Here is a 22433-nt window from a genome sequence, read left to right on the forward strand (position 1 = left end):
AACGAGGTCTGAAAATGTTTGTTAGGAAAAGGTCGGTTGTAACAGCAAAGATGCCTGTACAATCATGGTTTTTTTTAAACAAAAGCGTAGAATTGACGCTTTAGACACACTTAGCATGTACGCATCGTCGCACACTCGCACAAGCCACGGGCTTATTATTTACAATTTTACATTTGCATTTTTCTGATGTGTACAATTGCTGTTCTAAAAGACATTTTTCTTATTTGAATTTTTACATAAGTAACTGTTTTTCTAACGGTCACATTTCTAACGGTAATTGTTTCAATAGTCATTTTTTAACTGTAAAAAACTATTGTTTCAACAGTCATATTTTTAATAGTCAGAAATTGTCATTTCAACAGTAATAAAATGCTTATGTAATTCTATAAAAGAAAACTTTTAGCAAATTTGATTTACACCTTTTCTTCTCTTCTTATTTGTTATTATTGATTTTTTTTGTTCAGAGTACATTTGGGCAATATTGTCTATTGAGGACATAATTGATATATTTCCTTTTTGCATAACTTATTGTATTACTTTGAGGCAATATTTGTTCGAGAGACATTCGTATTTGCCTTATTGTCTGAGGGTTCAGTCATTTTCATACAACTTTTATTTTGCTTTCATTAATTATATAGTTCCACGTCTTTATTTTCTTATGATATCATGAGCTGGGATTCCTGCAATTGCCTGCTTCCTGCAATCGGTAGGCAATTGAGAGATGCCCTCACAGCTAGGGCGGGTAATTCGGGTTGTCGTGTCGAGTTCGGATCAACCCGCTTGACTTGCCAACCCGATTAGGCCAAACCAAATCCGACACGATTATTAATCGGGTTGAAACCCGTAACCCGAACACGACACGACTAACCTGTCGGGTTACTGGACACAACACAATTAAACAAGTGGGTCATGTTAACCCGACCCGAACATTTTTTTTTTTTTTTTTTTAAATTTTAATTTTTATAAAGATTGACACTTTTACTATTCTTATTTTTTATTTTTTTTAATTATTATTATTTATTTAAATTTTTAATAAGTAAACGGGTTGAACCCGTCAACCAACGAGTTGGCAGGTGACCCGATTACTAAACGGGTTGGCAGGTCAACTCGTTTATAATTGTGCTAGTAAACAAGTCAACACGTCAATTCGTTTTGCATAAATCTTAACTCTATAATTTTGTGTTGGGTTTATGGGTCCAACCCAAATTGCCCACCCTACTCATGGCCCTCATATGCCCAAAAGAATAACGCACATTTTATCATAGTTTGGAAAATTTCCAACAACGGCGAGGATCAGGTCTGTCCTTTACGTGGTTCAAACTCAGCCGACATATATCAACAGAATTTATTTTTGGGACATGCATAACATTTTTCCATATGATAGCGATCGAGATGACACGTGAAATATGAAATATGAATGTTGCCTAAAAGCATTTTCTTTTGGTTTCCTCTTTTCATTTTCGTCTCCCAAAGAATCGGATTCCAGGAGTGGAGGTTGGAGGACACATTTTAGAAGAGCGGCCATAATTGCTTTGATAGTAGTCATGCGACAATGTTCGATTCACGCATGCGTCAGTGTTGGTGTCAGTCTTTCTTCTTTTATATATATATATATAGGACACCCCTTTTATTCATTTAGACCAACAGATATATACTACGGAGTAACTCGATTAATTTTAAATCGTAGGAAATCATTTGATAAAAAAGATATACTTTCTGAACGTACGCCTACATGCAGTTTTTTTTTTTTTTTGTTTTCCTTATATTTATATTCATGGTAGAAACTAGCAAACGTTAATAGTGATTCTTTCCTCAACAAATTGGGTTTTTGAGTTGGAGTGGCGTCCAAACATGTATACTAATGTGCTCTTGACGGACTCCTTAAGCGATTCTTCACCAACAAATTGGTATCAGAGTCAGGTTTAGCTTCCACTTAAACAAGTGTCATGGTCAATCTTTAACGCGTTTGGTTTGGATCCGATAAAGAGTGCGGATAACTCTTGGAGCACAGTTATATTTAATAGCCTGCAATTGATACCACTTTTGTATGCGTGACACTTTTTAATTTGTAAAAGACTCATACGTGATAGGGAATTAGGTTAATGTAGAAGAAACTCACACATGAGGGAGACTTTTAACATAATCTTCTTGAGGCGAAAGAAAATAACATGATGACCTGGGGGACCATTAGAATCCATATTTTCATAAAAGACAAAACGATTAAAGCTTATATGGAGAAAAAGGAAATACAATGGGTAATACTAATACATCTGAAGCTAAAACAATAACAATTTGATATTAGAAATCTCACGCAAGTACAATAAATAATGCACACGTACACTCTCACTCGGTCACTCTCCCACTTCCACGCTTTCTAATGTAGTATTTAAAACTATCATTAGATTAAAGTTTAATACTGCATGATCCATTCTAAATCAAAATGTGGTTTTAAAAACCACGTCAAAAAAATGAGAAAAATGAGAAAAATGAAATGTAAGAATCAAAGTAGGTGCATGTAGCTTTGTAATTACATGCCAATACACACAAGTAATTGCATAATCGTTAGGAGAATTGAGTCCGGCCAAAGCTACACCAAGCTAGTGATGACCGTTTGGGATGTCCTTTGCTGCCGCCGCCGCCTCCCTCTTTTGATCATATGATTCATTAGCACGTAATATCAACTGCTCAACAAATTCATTGATACGCTTATCGGAGCTCCCTCCTTCACCGAGGGCTTTTTTAGCCAACTCCCTCCATTTATTAGCGTTCTTCTTTATCTCCCGGCTCTTCTCTCCCTCCGTCGTTACTTGCTTTAAACACATCACAAGCTCTTCTTTTCTCACAACACCCTTCTCATCCTCCTTGGCTCTTAGCCCCACCCGCCAAATCCCCTCCACAAACTTGGCATCAGTCAACTGGTCAGCCCACTGTGGCACTCCCACCATCGGCACACCAAGGCTAAGCCCTTCGAGCGTTGAGTTCCACCCACAATGGCTCACAAAGCAGCAGATGGCTGGGTGCGCCAGCAGTTCTAGCTGGTTGCACCATCTCACAATCAAACCCTTTTCTTTTGCTGACTCGACGAACCCATCAGGCAATCTACCATGTTCAGATTCTTTCACCACCCACAGGAAAGGTAAGCCGCTCTCCTTCAAGCCCCCTGCTATTTCATCCATCTGTTCTGCTGTCAAGGAGACCATGCTTCCGAAGGAGACGTACACTACTGACTTAGGTGCCTTCGTTTCTAGCCATTTCATGCACTCCTCGCCAATTGGCTTCCATAGACTCGCTCCATATCTCTTGTCATCCTCAATCCGGCCATCCAAGTAAGCCGATGGGACCATTGGACCAATCAACTTTGCCGGCCATAGCTCTGATATACCTTTCGCCTCCTTTTCATCATATAACAAGCGTTAGAATATAGTCTAAATCATTGAATTCATCCATATATTGAACAAAAGAAATAAAGTTTAAAAAGTTTTGTTGTCGAAAAATCTTGAGAAAGCTTCACTTATTATTCTTGATCTTTCATCATTTTTAGAATCATGCATACTCATAAACTTTAAAAAATGTCAATTTAATTTAAGTATTCATCTTTTAATTTTTTTCAATTTCATTCATCCGTTAATTAGAATTTTTCTTTAAATCCTAAGAGCATCTCCGGCAGGAGTGCTATTTTAACCAAAAAGTTAAATTTGACTATTTTTTCTCTTTTTCTTCCTCCAGCAAACTAGTTGTTGGTACAGTTTCCGGTACGGTGACGTGTCGCCTTGTGATTCGTTGCCTTCCTCGATGTTCGTTCTCCTCGTAATCTGCAAAATAACAAACGGCTCGTCGGGGGTGCCGACCGGACCCCCACTCCGATGCCTAAGTCAGTTCAAACTTATTTTCTGGAAAATATCAGTAATCTCAAGAGTTCGGAGAATCTGTCCTTTAATACCTGGCGTAGTAGTCTTATTTATAGGCTCACAGTTATAAAACTGCTAAAATACTTGGAGCATAATCTGATTAGGAGTCCGAGTCCTAGATCACCTAGTCTTTAATTTTATCTTTCTAATTAGGAGTTTGAGTCCTAGATCACATGGTCTTGAGTCTTCTCTTTCTAATTAGGAGTCTGAGTCCTAGATCACATGGTCTTGAGTCTTATCTTCATAGAATTCAAATTGGGTAGTAGAGTCCAAACTGGATATGACACTCTCTTTAGCCAATGTCAAACTATTAGGTACCTTATCCCATATTTGATGGGATAGAAGTCTATCTTGATATACTCGAGATATACGTCTTTTTAGAGATAACAACTGGTCTTTTACTTAGGTCTGATCTGGCCGGGTCAACCCGATGGGCTTAGCTCCCGGTACTACCTTAGGCCCACGTGTCTTTGGAGCTGATTATTTCTCCAACAGTTACCCCCCTAATTCTCTTATTTGAATTTAGAATGTAAGAGAATTAAATACCTCAATTTCTGAATCTGGATCTTCCATAATCTGTATCTGACAATTGCCGCCTCTTTCAAAGTAATTATGACGAATAATGCCTCGAATCTCTGGAAGGATTAGAATTCCTGCTCCTTGTCGATCTAGAATTGCTGTCAGAGTTCTAATCGAGCTCTAGAATTGATGTCAGAGTTCTAATTGGACTCTGATCCTTTATTAGACTTCTAATCTGATATCTTCTTAGACTTCTGATCTGATCCTTCTTCTTATCTGATTGGACCATAAGTCCTATCCTGATTTCCCTGAAGTAGTTGCTAAATGTTTATCTCCTCCTTGGATCGGGTTGAGTGGATCCAACTTGTGATCTGCCATAGTAATAATAGCAACTTCTCATAAATATCTTCTTCATAAATGCCTCCACATAATATTGTCGGTCGGGCCAAAGTTGTGAAGATGATCTTCTACTCTCGGTAGGAGATGGATCGGACTGATGTAGTTGATTTCACCAAGATTGTGGTGAAATGCCACTCTGAGATAACACTTTGCGTACGACTTTCCTGAGATCAAGGTTCTGTCTGATAAAAATGGTAAACCGCTGAAGAAAAGGCTTAACATACCCGAAGCTTCTTCATCGGTAGTGCTTCGTAGACCGCTTCCACAAAAATCTCTCTTGGGGGGCTTCGGAGGCCCAAACTAGAGCTGAGGCTTTGGTTGTCCGAGACTTATAACGACTAGGGGCTTTTGGTGGCCCGAGGTTTTGTGCTTGGCGTACTGAATCTTCTAATCTGAATACCATCTAGCTTGATCTCACCTGTGAATATCTTTATTTTCGAACTTTGTAATGTTTGAATTCTTTGTTATGGAAAAACTTTCTATGACAAATCAATTCTCACTTATCCTCTAATAACTCAATTCTCACTTATCCTCTAATAACTTGAACAAACAATCGGTTTGTGTAAGTTATGACCGAGGAGGATATGAAAAAATCTTTTAGAAGCGATGAACTTACTTGGTTATTTTTTGTAGAGGTGATATCCCCGTATGGTTTGTTATAGGGGTTGTCTCCCCGTATCTTTGTTCGAGTTGCTCCTGAGAGATCTTAATTTGAGAGTTTGGTGTAGCTTCGGTGATTTTGCCTTTGTAGAAGCTTTAACTTTGTTGAGCTACCCCCCATAACTTTAGTCCGCGACCGCGGGCTAAGTCGTTCGAGGCGGATAGTCAAGTCCTCTTAGTATCCTGGACGATGGTGTAGAAGAGATCTCGGAGTTCGGAGTGAGTCTCAGGGCTTCAACCTGTAAATACTTGAATTGATGATTTTTTAAAGAGGTTTTATCCTCATACTTTCCTGAAGCTTTTCATTCCTGAAACTCTGTCTTTCTAAACCTTTACCTTCCTGTTTGTCTTAATGAGCTACCCCCCATAACTTTAGTCTGCGACAGCAGGTTAAGTCGTTCGAGGTGGGTAGTCAGGTCGCTGAGCTTTACCTTTCTTTTCGGAAATCTTTGTACCCTGTAAAAGACTTTATATATCATAACTTGAAATCTTTACCTTTTAATTTCTTTATCTCCGAACGCTCCAATCTTTTAATGTCTGGAGACCTCCAACCGAGAGGTTTTCTTGTCTTGGTGTCCTTTCCATAACCATTTCGGGTTGTTCGAGGAAAGGACTCGGGCCAATTCTATCTTGGATGTTCTTGTCCTTCCGAAAACCTGCAATCCTGCCGTTGTATCCTTTGTTGGACTAACCGTTAGGTTTTTCTTGCTCTCGGTGTTGGATAGACCGAGAGACTTTCTTCTTGCTCTTGGTGTTGGACTAACCGAGAGGCTTTTTCTTTTTCTGCTCTCGGTGTTAGACTAACCGAGAGGCTTTTCTTGCTCTCGGTGTTGACTGACCGAGAGACTTTTCTTGCTCTCAGTGTTGACTGACCGAGAGACTTTTCCTGCTCTCGGTGTTGACTGACCGAGAGACTTTTCCTGCTCTCGGTTTTGACTGACCGAGAGACTTTTCCTGCTCTCGGTGTTGACTGACCGAGAGACTTTTCCTGCTCTCGGTGTTGACTGACCGAGAGGCTTTTCCTGCTCTCGGTGTTGGACTGACCGAGAGACTTTTCCTGCTCTCGGTGTTGACTGACCGAGAGACTTTTCCTGCTCTCGGTGTTGACTGACCGAGAGACTTTTCCTGCTCTCGGTTTTGGACTGACCGAGAGACTTTTCCTGCTCTCGGTGTTGACTGACCGAGAGACTTTTCCTGCTCTCGGTGTTGACTGACCGAGAGGCTTTTCCTGCTCTCGGTGTTGGACTGACCGAGAGACTTTTCCTGCTCTCGGTGTTGACTGACCGAGAGACTTTTCCTGCTCTCGGTGTTGACTGACCGAGAGACTTTTCCTACTCTCGGTTTTGGACTAACCGAGAGACTTTTCCTTGTTTTCTCTGCAAGGTTGTCTCCTTGGCTCTCGGTGTTGGACTGACCGAGAGACTTTCCTTGTTTAATTTGTTGTAGGGGTTGTCTCCCCGTATCTTTTCTGCAAAAAGGGTTAACGAAGCACTGCATATCCTAAAACAAAATAGCAGAATGCACAGTAGCACCATATATTCTTTTTATCCGTCGGGATGATTTTGTGATCCTTTCACTCACGACAGGAGTGAAGCCTCAACATATGAGTCTATTTTATCAAAATATATATACATTTCAGCAAAGCGTACAAGCGCATGCATATATATATTTTTTCCTGATTGGTAAAAACCAACATTTATCCATAAATCATGTTTGTAAAAGAAGAGTATGAACTTATCTGGTGAATTCGATGAAGATGAACCATCTTACTTGGAGTTCCTTATCTTGCACGCCACTCGATATGGGGCTCTTTGGGAGAGTTCCTCAAGCTGGACCTTCGGTTCGGATTGGTTCCTCGGCATGTGACTGTGCACTTCGGAGGATGGCAAATTTGGAGGGGTCCTCAAAGTGTGCTATTTGGAACTAGGAGCTCGGGCATAGTCTCCTCGGGATAGTACCCTCGGAATAATACTCTCGGTATGTGTTATCTCGGTACATACTTTTCGCCTCGGTAGAATACCCTCGAATCAAACTTCTCGGATTATACTTTCTTCTCGGTATATCACCTCGGATCTAACTTTTCGCCTCGGTAAAACACCTCGGATCTAACTTTCCGCCTCAATAAATCACCTCGGATCTAACTTTCCGCCTCAATAAATCACCTCGGATCTAACTTTTCACCACAATAAATCACCTCGGATCTAACTTTCCGCCTCAATAAATCACCTCGGATCTAACTTTTCACCTCAATAAATCACCTCGGATCTAACTTTCAGCCTCAATAAATCACCTCGGATTTAACTTTCAGCCTCAATAAATCACCTCGGATTTAACTTTCAGCCTCAATAAAACACCTCGGATCTAACTTTCAGCCTCAATAAATCACCTCGGATTTAACTTTCAGCCTCAATAAAACACCTCGGATCTAACTTTCAGCCTCAATAAATCACCTCGGATTTAACTTTCAGCCTCAATAAAACACCTCGGATCTAACTTTCAGCCTCAATAAAACATCTCGGATCTATTTTTTTTCTTTTTTTTCTTTCTTCTTTTTTTTTTTATGGTGTTCTGACTCAAAATCTTGGGCAAAACTACTTAATATCAACCTGTGAAAGAAGAAACAACTCACCAAGTCTAGAGCATTCTATAACTAGCCCATCACTCACGATTTTGGAATCAGCCAAAGTCATCCACATCATAAAGGTTTTTTTTTTTTTTTTTCAAAACCTTTCTCAAAACGAAATACCGAACCTTCTTTCCAATTCGCAATGCATTCATCAAGCCCATGTCTATTTCTTCTTGACCCATCTTTTCCATTCTTCTTTCTCTTGTGTAATACATCCTGAAGGGCCCACTCGGGTCTTTCATTTGACGTAAAAACATATATACATTTTTCTGTCCGGGTCCGCCATCAGCTCACTGGCCCCACCATTTCCACCATTAGGATATTGAGAATGACTAAGGAATTCAACGATATTGTCTTCCAATTCAGGCTCAACACGCTCCTCAAGTAAAGTGATTGCATGCAAGATCCAGCAGCAAAGCCAAGGCCAGTTGGTATCCAATGCAGAAAATGAAGGTTCGAGACAAATGGTCTCGGGACAAATGAGTGTGCACTTCTCGGGTGGAGCTCTAGAAGGGCAGTCTTCTCAGAATGATGTCTTATAGCACTTGGTCAACAGCCCCTAGCAATACAGATGTTCTCCCACCACACTTCTTTTACTTCATCGGGTCACTACCGTCTTGTGGTGAAGACAAGCTGGTTTCGAACTTTGCTGCCCAAGATCACCCATCACACAGGCCTAAAGGGCTTGTGCATCCATGACTGCCCGGCACACAAGGACACCCCGTGCTCACGACCGATCCATGCCACGTGGAACCTAATCCAAACACGTTCTCTTCCAAGTCGCCGCTGCCTTGGAAGTCTGGATCCTTGGAACCTTCTGGCCAGCACCATTCTGTGGATCACGGTCAGGATTGGGCTCTCCGTGACAACGCTGCTGCAATTCTTCACCTGCCCCACTGGAATTGATTAGAAGGTGTTTGGGTTCATAACCCTGAGGAAGGAGGGGATGACCTGTTTGTGCTCCAGTTTTCGATCTGCTCCAAGCACCTCCGTAGACGAGAGTGAGGCTGTGACTCATGGAGTACCAGATCACGTCACCGAGGCTGTCTTCATCACTGACCGAGCCTTTCACAGCTTTGGTAAAAAATTCTCATACTGAGAAACACAGATTCTTCTACAAATTAACTTATCTCCTCTCTGGTATCTGCTTTTTTTTTTTTTTTTTTTGAATTTCGCAACAAGCCATGGAGCTTCAAGAAGCAGTTGATTTTCTGGGAACCACCGATTATGAACATGAGCAAGACCTTTGTATTTAACAAAAACTGCTTCTGCTTCTGCAAACGGTCCACGTCTGAAGCATACGCTTCAGTTCTCTTTCATCCCATCTTTCTTCTCTCTGGACCTCTCTTTTTCCAAAGAAAATTGCCTTTCTCTCTGCGACAGCCCTCTTGTGAGCAAGCCACTAGTCCCTCCATGCATCCAATGAAGGGAGACATTCAGACAAATCTGGAACAAATAATACGGTAACCTTCCTGTGGCTAAACATCTCTCTCTAGATCACCCAAACTGGATGAGTAAACCTTGCGGACATATTCTCTCCGTTTTTCTTTAACAGGTGAATGGAGCCTATGCAAAGCATCATAACGTGGGGAATCCCGTCTCAAAGGTTTCCACTTCTTCACCAAAGAGGAACCAGGTCGGTCCCGAGAAAATCTTGGTGGAGACCGACCACGCCTGGCTTCAAGTCCACGTTTGCGCTCTCGCTCTCTCTCCTTCTCGATCCCATCGTCTCGGAACTTCGGGAGCCTCGGAAGTTCAAAGGTGGAGTCTCTCCTTCACTGCCGCCTCGGAGGTTCACAGAGCCACGAAAATCGGAGCTCGGGGGTCCTGTGAAGCCTTCTCCACAAGGTTGAACCAGCTCTGACTCCTGTTGGATCTCCCATTGACGCATGAAGTCTCGGGCTTGCTTTCTTGTTTACAGATTCTCGGTGGGTTCTGGATCTTTGAATGCAAGCAGGGGCTTCAGATGATTCTCGCCTTGACTGGTCGTTGAATATCTCCTAGAGGCGAGGAACCCCAGGCGCCTGGCAAGGCGAAGTCGTACTCAAGATCGGGCTGTTGATCTCCCACAGCTTGTTGATGTAGTTTCAATGGAAGAGCAACGTGGTTGCCTCTTCTTCTTCACCGGGTCACTATGACTTCTAGCTTGGGTCGGATACCCGGGATCGGACCCAGCACTTCTGAGAGTTCCAGTGACGGGAAACTCGAAAATCATTCGAGGCGATACACGCGCCGGTGTCTCGGTGAACCTGCAGGTATATCTAGCAAAGCCGTTCCCGTCCCACTTCATGAACCCATCGCTGGTTAGGGGGTTCTGGGTCTCCGGTTTATGACTGGGACCTTTAACTAGTTGGATTCTGGGCACTAGGTCGGTGCCTACAACCGCAATTCTCAGCCTCCCTGCGAACATCATCAAGAACTGAGTTGGACGGGTCGGATCAAATTTTGTCTATGGTGCCCGGTTCCAGATCTGGTTCAGGCTTCGGCGGGTCACAGCTAGAGCTCGGTTCCAAAATGCTATCAGGTTGCTGGTCCATTTGAGTTGGGTCTGGACTTTACAGTCCAGAAAGAAGGGGCCCGAATATCTTCTTGTTGATGTAGCCACTTTTTCTAACCTTGTTTTTCTGAAACAAATCAAACCCATCATGAAGCAAGTCATACGAATTTACAACTGTACACCTGTGTAAATTCGTTATGTCTGTGCGTAGATCTAGTATATTCTCAACACCGATTTGGTATGATTTAAATTCCGATTTATCATCACAATAATCTTTTTCTTCTTTTATAAACCCAATTATCTGTCTTGTAGTGCCAATAAAAAATATCAAAAATCAACAAGTATTAGAAGAGAAGCACCATTCCAACCAAAACTCATAGTATAGTTGAAAGACTTCATGTTTTTTTTTTACGAAGCGCTTGTAAACGGACAAGAGCACAATAATTATTGATCTTTGCCTCTTGTTGAAGAGAGTTTCAGATCTGACACTCCAAAATTTCTCATCATTGGATTTCATCATAGCACATATAGTTATCCACACAATGAATTTCTTTCCACAATTTAACAAATCATAATGAAAAGAAAGGTATGGACTTATCTTGCGCATCCGCAGTGAAGAGTTTTGATTTTGTGTCGGTGGACGCAAATTGGGGGTTTTCATGAAGGAAACCATCGGCCGGTTTCAGCCATGAATTGTCGTGAAGTCATCGTTGTGAATTTTGTACTTTTTTGTTGTTTCAAAAATAAGCTGAATCCATCATCACCGAGCAATTAGGTTCCGATCCGTGATTTCAAACTTGACTTGATCGCGCAGTCACCGTTGCGGATTTATTTTTTCGTAAGAACGATTCATCGTTCCCACAGACGGCGCCAAACTGTTGGTACAGTTTCCGGTACGGTGACGTGTCGCCTTGTGATTCGTTGCCTTCCTCGATGTTCGTTCTCCTCGTAATCTGCAAAATAACAAACGGCTCGTCGGGGGTGCCGACCGGACCCCCACTCCGATGCCTAAGTCAGTTCAAACTTATTTTCTGGAAAATATCAGTAATCTCAAGAGTTCGGAGAATCTGTCCTTTAATACCTGGCGTAGTAGTCTTATTTATAGGCTCACAGTTATAAAACTGCTAAAATACTTGGAGCACAATCTGATTAGGAGTCCGAGTCCTAGATCACCTAGTCTTTAATTTTATCTTTCTAATTAGGAGTTTGAGTCCTAGATCACATGGTCTTGAGTCTTCTCTTTCTAATTAGGAGTCTGAGTCCTAGATCACATGGTCTTGAGTCTTATCTTCATAGAATTCAAATTGGGTAGTAGAGTCCAAACTGGATATGACACTCTCTTTAGCCAATGTCAAACTATTAGGTACCTTATCCCATATTTGATGGGATAGAAGTCTATCTTGATATACTCGAGATATACGTCTTTTTAGAGATAACAACTGGTCTTTTACTTAGGTCTGATCTGGCCGGGTCAACCCGATGGGCTTAGCTCCCGGTACTACCTTAGGCCCACGTGTCTTTGGAGCTGATTATTTCTCCAACACTAGTCATTCTAACTTTTTTTCTAATTTCATGAACAGTGAATAGGCACTACTAGCTATTCATTGTTCATCAGTTATTTAATTTTTTTTATTATATTTTCTCTCTCTCTCACCCTCTCCCCCGGCCACTTCGTTCTCTCTCTCGCTCACTTCTCATCTCCATCCCTCTCTTTCAATCCCGCATCTCCCCCACTTCCCCACTTAGGGTTCAATGAAGAAGGAAGGAGAAGAATTAGAGAGAAGGAGATCTGAGAAAGGTGGGTCGGCCGAGGAGAGGTACCGATTTTTTCTGACAAGCAGAGGCGCCGATTTTCCTGCGGGTCGTCATCCAGCGGTTGAAGAGTGGTTTTTGGTGACTTCCAAAGGCGATTTCCGGCAACTTCCAACGGTTGAAAGGGGTTTTTCTGTGGATTTTTTCTTAGTTGGCAGATTGTGTGTGTTCCTTGTGGTGGCGTTAGTAATTTCGGTTGTGTGTGTGTGTGTGTGTTGGCTGTGTTGTGAACATTCGGCCGTGTGTGTGTGTGTGTGTGTGAATCTCTTATTAGATTTTAGACAAACCCATGAGATTTGTTGGGGATGATTTTGTAATCCATGTTTACCCATGTCCCCTGATTTGTGGATTTGATCAATTCTGGAGATAATTGGTGTTTGTTGTTGTTTTGGCCGAAAGTTGATTGGGTGTGAAATTCTGGTGAACCCACCGGTGAGGAGGAGTGATTGGAGACAAAGAGAGAGAGAGAGAGAGAGAGAGAGAGAGAGAAGATGGAGAGAAAGAAAATAAAACAATAAAAAAAAAATATTATATGGAGAAAATGAAAAGTGGAATAGAGATTATTATTGGAGTGTTTTCTATTATTGGAGTGTTTTTAAGAAAACTAGTAGTTAAAGTAGAGATTGATACTTTTTGAGTAGTTACTTTAATTCCAACTGCTGAAGATGCTCTAAGGGATGGGTGTCAAAATTCCTAAAATACATTCTATTTTTTAGGAAGAAAAAAAAAAAAACAAAAATTTAGGCGTTAGTCAGGATTTTAATGGAATTTGCAAAAATATCATGTCTGATTCTTTCAAAACCTTTTTTATTATTTAAAAAAAAAATGAGTTTTTTGAAAATTTTAACATGATTGAACGAAAAATCAAAATGAATGCCTAAAATTACTACTTTTTAAAGCTTACGAGTATAATTTTAAAAGTGATCAAAGTTAATAGTAAAAAGTGAAGTTTTTTCAAAAATATTGTTTGTAATGTACATTCTAAATATCTCCCAAATGAAGTGAGGCCCATGTGATGGTGGGTTTCACCCCATGTGAGGGAAGAGTGTATAATGAGTATGTAATGAATTCTTATTATTATTATTATTATTATTATTTTATAATTACTCTATTCTATAAGCTAATGAGAAAAATGAGTAGTTTGAAAGATCGCGATATCACGATGATGTCACATACCTCCCCTTCTAATTCTTCGAACGTGTTACTAAATATCCAATCAGCCATGTCCAGGTTGGAATACTGACTCAATTTCATTGCCAGGTAGGCCGGGTAACTTTCCGGCAACCTGAGAAAACTCGGGAGGTCGGGGAAGTTCAACGGAGGTAGGCCGGGAATCAACAACGGCACGTCTTCCAGCTTCACTGGCAGAGAAAGGAGGCCATGGTGTATGCGGCAGAATATGTTGCATACTGTGGCGGAGTTGGTAAAGAAAGAAGCCCCGTATATGGCATGTTGTTTAGCAACATCAAGAGCCCATGGCAGAAATGAATCGTACACAACACAAGTGACGGGGGATTTGGAGTCTTGGAATTTCTGGATGAGTTGAGACAGAGTTCTTGAGCCATTCGCCTTGAATGACTTTAGATATAACTCCTCGTTTCCCGCTTGCGTAAAGCCGCCCTCATCACACCCGTCGGAGATGGGCTCAACGCCGACGTTTGCTGCACAAATGGACTTGAAAGTATAATGGGTTGTAGCGAATGTGGCCTTCACCCCTTTCGAGGCTAAACGTTTTGCAAATTGGAGGAGAGGATTAATGTGGCCTTGGCTTGGATATGGGAGCACTACAACGTGCCCTCTACACTCTTTCTCCACCATTTCTTCTTTAGCTTCTGTATATAGTTCTGTGTTTGTTTTTTTTTTTCGAGGAGCTTCGTCATTTATAGGCCAGACAAAGTAGTGTTCTTACCGTTCCATTTGAAAAGTCTTGTTTGTGGGGTTCACTTTGAAAATTGTTAGTGAACTTTTTTGAAAAGTGTTTATTTTATTTTTAAAGATGAAAAATGCTAGAGTTTTTTTTTTTTTTTTTTTTTTTTTTTTTTTTTTTTTTTTTTTTTGGTGTTCTTTGATTCTCTTGGAACCACTTTTTTTGCATTTTTTAGATGCCGATGTTGACTTTCTTATTAACAAAAAAAAAAAAAAAAAAATTACATTAGTGGCCCTTGATATTGCCTTAAATTATAAATGTTTTTTCTACTATCAAAATTAATTTAGAAATATTTGTGATTGATTTAATTTACAAATCGCTCATTGAAACTAATTTCTGATAAATTTTTTGATAAATTCCGTTAAACCTCACGTCAGCGCCAATAAGATGGTGACATATGTTGATCATAACAAAAAAAAATATAAATAAATAATACTTAAAAAATTATTTTTAAAAAAAAAACGAAAAGAGAAAAGTGGTAGCCACTCTCAATCGGCAGTCACTCATTTTTTATTTTTTATTTTTTAAAAAAAAATTAAGTTTTTTTTAATATTTTTATTTATTTTTTATTATAATCGACATTTGTCATCATCTTATTGGTGCTGACGTGACGTTTAACAGAATTTATTAAAAATTTTAACAAAATTTGACTCTAGGGACCACGGAGACTAATTGTATAATTTTCCTTAACAAAATATAAAACTGAATAAAGAAAAAGAGAAAAAAAAAGGCCCTACAATTATCTATTTCATTCGTCGAGTAGGCCACCTCGATCTCTCTATTATTTATTTGAAGAATCTTTACTTTAATTTTCTAATTTTCGTACTTTTTACAATTATTTTTTAAAATTTGAAAAATTTTAGTTTTATTATTTTTAGAAATGAATAATTTGTCAATTGGTTTAAGAAAAACGTGTTTTTGTTTTTAAAAGCAGAAAAATATTTTTGAGAATGAAGGTCAGCACCAAACATAGCTTAATCTTTTTGTAAGATGATGAAATTGAGGTTTCCTTTAGTAGTAGGCCAGGTTTGGACGGTGACAAGAAGCGGGAGTCGACGATGGCCGTGGGAGGTGAAGGTGCTAGCAGGGGTGAGCAAAATATTCCATTCCGCTCACTGACAGCCACCGAACAGCATTCAAACACCTTATGCCTTCTAAAATAATCAAAATTTATAATAAGGGAAAAATATATATTAGCCCCCCAAACTACCAATGCTTAGATTCTAGCCCTCAAATTACCATTTTTTTGATTTTTTGGCCCCATCCGTCCATTTATGCCGTCAATTCTAAACAGAATTCTGAAAATACCCATCCTACACTTTGAAATTCTCACGGTTAATTGAGGGGTATTTTCGAGTTTTTGGTCAATTTCTGTTAGAATTAACAGTATAAATAGACGTATGGGGTCAAAAAATCAGAAAGTAGTAGTTTGAGGGGTCGGAGTGCAAGTTTTGGTAGTTCGGGGTGCCATCCGGAAAAATGGTAATAGCTTGGAGGGCTAATATATATTTTTCCCTTTATAACAAAATATTGATACCAGACTGACGGATCGACGTTTAGGGGTGAAAAACCAAGGGAGGGGGAAGAATTTTCAGAGAAAACCAAAAGGAAATGGGCGTTCTACCCATTTTAAACAAAGGCCGTTTGGACGGACCCCAAGTGCCGTCCGGATGCGCATCCCTTTAGCAGACGTGCGCCAGATGACGAGCAGTCCAGAGGCACTTGATCAACGTCCGGACGCGCGTCCCCTTAGATTCTAGACAACACGCACTATTTAAACTTTTTAATAAAAAAAAAAAATTGGAGAATTTGTGAACGTCTGATTACAATAAATGTAATCTCAATCCAGATATAACCACACAAATAGATTTTTCGTTTTTTTCCCAATCATAAATGGTAAGGGGGACAACCAGAGCTGAGAGTTGGCCTCTTCCTCATCAAAGGATGTGTCTTCAAAGTTTAAAAATTTATTGAATTTTCATGATTTAAGATTCTACAATGTCATCCATCCGTTAAGATTTAACAATAAATCAATAGATCCTAACGGATCGATGATGTGAAAATGTCTAAAATATCTCTATTTTTTATTTTTTATTTTAAAAAAAAAAAAAAAATTTGAAAATTTGCTCAGGTGACCCAAGGCTAGGTTGTGGGTCTAGCTGTTGTTCACATGCCTTCCCAGACCCAAGGTGGCCGTGGGTCTGGTTTCCAACGAATGAATCAGCTTTAATTTTTAATTTTTTTTAAGTGTAAATTTGTATTTGTATTTTTATAAATATTATAGGGGTATAAGGAAAATTTCACATTTTTATCGTTTGATTTAACGCTAAACCTTAACGACAAGAATGTAATTAAAAGAGGCTAAAACTTGAGAGGCTGATATTGCAAAATTTTAAACTTTAAGGGTGTGATTGCAAAAGTACCTAAACTTCATGGAGGTAAGTGAATTTAATTTTCCCTATTTTCATTTAAAAGGTTTTAAATTTTTACTCTATGCTGATGCAAATTTTCAAATGGTTGGGACTGGACAATATTACCTGTTTTTAGGGATGATGGTCATTTTTATGTAAAGCCCCTGCCTCCTGGGAGGTGGTCCTTATGGTTGTCTGATTACTTGTGACGTGGTGGGCTTGTAGATGTGCAATAGCCTATTGCACAAGTAGAGCCGACTCTCCATTGAGCCTTTCTCTCAATACACTCTTTATGCAAAAATATGCATCACTCTCTGAAATTGGGAAAAATAAAAAAAATTAATTAATTACTTACGTATATAAATTTTTACATCTTATTTAATTATATACGTAAGTAATTAATTAATTGCTTACTTTTTATTAATTACTTACGTATATAAATAAGAGAATTACAAAGAATTAAAATAAGAGATGAACTCTCCTACACCTACGAGATAACTCAAACTCTAATTTGGAGAAACATATTACTAAATTATTTTTGTATTATAGTGGTACAAATAAGTAAAGGACTCTGACTTAGTTAGATAACTATAACTATCTTTATTTAATTAAATTACGATTACTCTAAGATAAACTAATGCATCTTCTACATGACGTAGAATTTGACTTTCATAACGTATACCGACCTTGGATTCTCTTCCAATCTACTTTTTAACGTAGCACAAGCAGATAGGTGTAAATGAAAAGCTGTGATCTCAGGACACGAACAATCAATTAACACGTTGATAAGGATAAACGGAACACTTTCATTCAATAATAATCAATTTTAACTGTCTCTTCCATTACAAACGTCTCCTATTTATAATAAAGCCTGAATGGCTACAAAGGAAATAAAATCATAAATCTTCTAAGATTGAAAATAAACACAAATAAGCATATTATGAAAATACTTGAAACCAAGGAATATTTTCAAAATAATTAGAATATTCTTGGAGTCAAAGAATTACCATGTTAAGGAAATACTATACTAATTATAATATTACTTGACGACAAATTAAATACGGGATTCCTTAAAAAGGGGAATCAAGAGATTTGTCAATTATTTCTTATTTCCTTCTTGGCCTTTCCTCTTGATGACAGTTGACAACTCATAAGATCTTTCGCAACGTCAATATAGGAATCTTTATTATTTGGCAATCTTCTTAATTAAGATATTCGGATATTCTGCTCATCTTGCGCTCGGCACATTATTTTCATCTCAGAATATTCTAATCGTCTTGGCCTGGGGATCTTTTGGTAGTCTCGGCCTCGGAATCTCTAAGTCGACTCGGGAAATTCCATGTCTCAATCTCGGCAACTTTAAGTCAACTTGACCTCAGAATGATCTTTCGATCTCGGCCTCGGCCTCGGCATCTTTTTCCTTTTGTACTTTCAATATCAGCAAATTGCTTTCCTCATGTTCACTCGGTACCTACGACACAATTGTCCATGAATAAGCCCATTTGACCATAATTTCGATGTCACACACACCCCCTCGGTAATAAGGGCATTTCAGGAACAAGATGGCGATCTTGTCCCGCATCACTTTTTGCCTTTTGGACTATATATCAATCATTCTACTCCCTTTTCTTTTGCTTGTCCCAACTGTTTTTTCTTTGCTTTTCCGACTCAAATTAGTAAAAGGTATTTATAGACCTCACGTAATTTAGGCGATTTGCGAGTACTAAAGCATTATGACACTGATGCTGTACAGGATCCATTTTCACGTACACTACCAGTACTGAATTGTACTCATTATGCAGTGACTTGCATTGTGTACTAGCTCCATGTACAAATCTCAAACTATTCATTCTCATATTCGACGAGGTCTAAAACCATTCAATTTCATATTCCACCAGCTGCGTCGGATCTTATAGCGCTCGACGTAGTGACGGCCCTGAAACCAAAATATATAAGTCTCAAGCAAAACCCACCCTTCAAAATCAATTAACTAGCATGAAGCGTGTATCTTGGTTCGATGCCTACTCAATTAAATTGATCAACCACTTATGGGCCTGCCATGTGCGATACCAAGTGAAAGAATAAAAGTAAGAATCCGTGAAGCACAGCATGCATTTGTAATTAGTACCAATAATGGAGATGAGCATGGCATGTCTGTCAAATGTGGGAGTTGACAACTCAGAGAGAGATAATGGTTTAAAACTTTCTCTACAAGTACAGAGAAGATATCATGGGATCGGACTTGTATTAATTTGCTTTTGGAGGAAATATCTCTGGGCTGTTAACGGTATGATTTCCACACCAGCACTGGCAGCAACTAAGGATGGATGTCGAGCAAATCGTGCAGCACATGCATGCATCATGGAGGAAATAAGGCAATAGAGGCTTATTTGTCAAACAAAGTTCAGACGGGACTAAAAGTAGTTCAGACGGGACTAGAGGGAGGCTAGGGGGTTTGGCTCTGTTTCTAGTTTTATATATATATATAGTTTTCAAAAAAAATTAAAAATGTTTGGAAAAACTTCACTTAATCAATGTGAATTGTGGCCTTTTTTGCAATTATCCTCTAAACTTAAAAAGTTCTCAATTTATCTATTTTTCAATTATTTTCAATTTTACTTCTCTGTTAAGATTTTTTTGTTAAATTTTGTCAAAATTCACAAACTACAAATTTTTTGAAAAACATATATATAGAAAAAAAAAAAAAAAAAATCAGGTGTGGGTATTTTTAAAAATTCCATTAAATCCTTGATTTTTTTTTTTTTTAAAAAAAATGAGAGGTATTTTGAAAATTTTGACACGCATCATTAGGATCTTTCGTAAAATCCTAACGAATAAGTGAAATTGAAATATGAATAATTTAAATTTTAAAACTTTTTAAATTTACGAGGGATAATTACAAAAGCAACAATAATTCAAAATACTTAAAGCTAAGTTTTTCAAAAATGAAACAAGTCTTGACGTAAAAACCTTGTTCCTGCAAAATCGATCGATGTACAAAGAAGGCAAAAACAAAATTAGAGGTAAATGATAGACGATTCCACTGGGGATCGAACCCAGAATCTCTGGTTTCGTAGACCAGCGCCTTATCCATTGGGCCATGGAATCATGTTGTCGTGAAATGAAATTATACAATTATTTGAACCAAATAATAAATGCTGTACCCGATCTTTCTCTTGCTAAACATTGTCGTAGGGTACACTGGTGGTAGCATATCGGACCCTTACTTATAAGAGTAACGATTCAATGTTACCCAAATATACAACTTTTCACCACCTTGTCTATATAGCAAGGTGGTCCCCAATTATTTTTTGAGTTTTTTTATTTTTTAAAAATAAATTAAGGTGAGGAACCACCTTACCACATAGATAAGGTGGTGAAAAGTTGTATATTAAGGTGGTAATGAATCATTACTTTACTTATAAAAGGGAAAAAGATACCGCTCTGTTGGTCCTCTTGGCTGCAAGCCTACAATCACTGACATCTCTTTCCAGATAAGACCATTGCACTTTGGGCCAGCCTGAACTATTTGACAGACAAATTTGGGCCAGCTTGGACCCTCTAACTTTATAGGCATGATTAGCCACCAACCTTATCCAGCCTAATGTCCAACATATTTAGTCTAATTCTGGCCCAATTTCCTTGGTAAGTGGACCTCAAGGGAGCCTTCCATTTTCGTTAATGAAAGAGAGAGCCTTGCACTTTAGGAAATATGGATTTTTTTTCAATTTAATATGGATCATGAAAAAGTTTTGTGATAATTAATATTTTAACTCTCATGTCTACATGTTAAATTATTCTTTTTTAAAGAGTTTAAACGGATAAGAAAGAATGAACTGAATAATTTAACTTAATTAATATAATAATATTGACGCATATAAAAAAGAAAAACAAGCTAAAGGTGGTTCCCCGAATACAATGATAGACGGGCATCGAAGTTGATTACATGCATTGAGAATTAAAGGACTGGATACACAGGAAGCGACAGATATATATATTTAGCAAAAAGAGAAGGGGCTTGTTTAGAAGCTAAGGGCACTTGGTCTTGTTGCCATGAGTGGTCATGTCCGTGTAGCACCTCCCACACAATTCCCTGTTCCCTGAGGTCCCCGGCGGAACACACTTGCACCTTGCACAGCACGTGCCACACGCTCTGGTGCACACGTTTGGCCTCGAGTGTAAACTGCATCTCCCCTTGCACAACCTTCCACAGTCTGCAATATTAACATTATATAATCCACCTAATTAAACCTACCGCCCAATCCCCTTATATATTAATACATCCAAAATCTATTAGAAAAATAGATGGTAAAACAAAAAAGGGCCATACCCACGAAGGGTAAAAGCCTTCTATTAGCTCCTTTCACCTCCTGAAAAAAAAAATAATTAAGCGTATTAATCGTTTTTTTAAAATAATAATAATAATAATAAAGAGAAGGTGGGCGGTGATGTTGATGGAAGTGATGATAGTGATAGTGGCGGTGATAACTGATATTGACGAATAAACCTGGGTTTGCCGGTTTTCGATTTTGGCATCAGATGAAACCTGCAAGAACATAAACTAAAATTATCAGAAAAAATGAAATACGTGATCATTTTCTTTTCCTTTTTTGGGTTAGGTAATTTTTAGAAGTGCATGAAGAATTGAACCCCGTCTACGTACCTGGGCTACGCAGAAGAGCAAAACCGTCATTATAAGAAGCAAGCGTAACGCCATTCGGTAGGAGCAGTGGCCTAGTAGGCTAGTATATATATGAGTCAAAGAGCGAGAGAGGAGCTGAGAGTCTGAGACTAGTATTGATCAATTCAGAACACAGTAGTGCCTTTCTTTCTTTCTTTCTTTCTTTAAATAGCAAGTTCTCTTCTTCATGACATAATTACAAAGTAGATGTCAGAGTATTCCTCAATTACATAAACAAACAGCGTTGTGATTTATCTTCTCAAGGAAGGCTCCCAAATCCATGTTCCGCTGTCTGACTAAAGTCCGAATTTATTTCGTACTCTAGTGCTCATCGATCCGATCTCTCTCCTTTCCCATGCAGCTAATGCTAACAAAGCAAGACGTGGCAGTTTCTCAGGCTGACATTATTTTGTCTCAGGGTGCATGCATTGTCTAATTGTTTGTCTTTTGGATCCGGCTTCAGTGCTATAAAACGAAATCACAGCATATCTGCTGTTAAACAACGGACAACCAAGATTAAATGAGAGAAATTTTAAGTAGACGATGTCATATTTTAAAGTTCACCTAATGTCTCTGTCTAATTTTTAAACTAACGTCCAACTTCCTACCACTTAGAACACGAAGGTAAAACAGGGACCCCAGCTCATGGTCTCCATGGGCGTTGAGCTTGGCAAGCTCCTCCTCCACCCCAACTCAAACCCACCTTACCATAACGTCGTCTTTCGTATGGCTGGCCAACCACCTTTGGCATCTATTCTTTTATTAAACCAACTCATCAAGACATCATACCACCACTAAACCAGTACTCAAATGACGATCTTGTAGCTGAGCTAGGTAGCTCTCAACTTCACTGCCCACTTGCTCAGAATCCCAAAAAGCATAGACAACAGTAGTGAAGGAAATTAATGATTCATAGTTAAAGATACAAAGGCCTTTGCATGTGGCAAAACCATAATAGAGCTTTTGGTTTTGGTCAAATTGGAAGCTATCTTT

The 22433-nt window shown here is 39.0% G+C and overlaps 1 protein-coding gene, 1 long non-coding RNA gene and 1 other non-coding gene across 3 annotated transcripts; all 3 read right to left on the reverse strand.

The window, feature by feature from the left end:
- Positions 1-2515: 2515 nt before the first annotated feature.
- Positions 2516-14239, reverse strand: LOC133858942 (UDP-glycosyltransferase 74B1). Its single transcript, XM_062294390.1, has 2 exons — positions 13598-14239; positions 2516-3392 (listed from the first exon to the last, which is right to left on the reverse strand). Exons 1-2 carry the CDS (start codon positions 14237-14239, stop codon positions 2598-2600), a joined length of 1437 nt encoding a protein of 478 aa, XP_062150374.1. The 3' UTR covers positions 2516-2597.
- Positions 14240-19794: 5555 nt separating this feature from the next.
- Positions 19795-19867, reverse strand: TRNAR-ACG (transfer RNA arginine (anticodon ACG)). Its single transcript has one exon. It is a non-coding gene; the product is annotated as a tRNA-Arg (tRNA).
- A 770-nt stretch (positions 19868-20637) lies between these two features.
- On the reverse strand, positions 20638-21899 carry LOC133859038 (uncharacterized). Its single transcript, XR_009898707.1, has 3 exons — positions 21423-21899; positions 21090-21305; positions 20638-20973 (listed from the first exon to the last, which is right to left on the reverse strand). It is a non-coding gene; the product is annotated as an uncharacterized LOC133859038 (long non-coding RNA).
- Positions 21900-22433: the final 534 nt, after the last annotated feature.

This window comes from Alnus glutinosa, chromosome 1 (genome assembly GCF_958979055.1).
Source record: "Alnus glutinosa chromosome 1, dhAlnGlut1.1, whole genome shotgun sequence".
NCBI lineage: Eukaryota > Viridiplantae > Streptophyta > Magnoliopsida > Fagales > Betulaceae > Alnus > Alnus glutinosa.

What these genes read in the sequence shown, in the direction of transcription:
- LOC133858942 (XM_062294390.1), bottom strand. Translation starts at nt 14,239, where the DNA reads ATGGTGGAGAAAGAGTGTAGAGGGCACGTTGTAGTGCTCCCATATCCA. An exon ending in TCGAAGAATTAGAAGGGGAG is followed by an intron (nt 3,393 to 13,597) that starts GTATGTGACATC and finishes TATGATGAAAAG; the next exon opens with GAGGCGAAAGGTATATCAGA.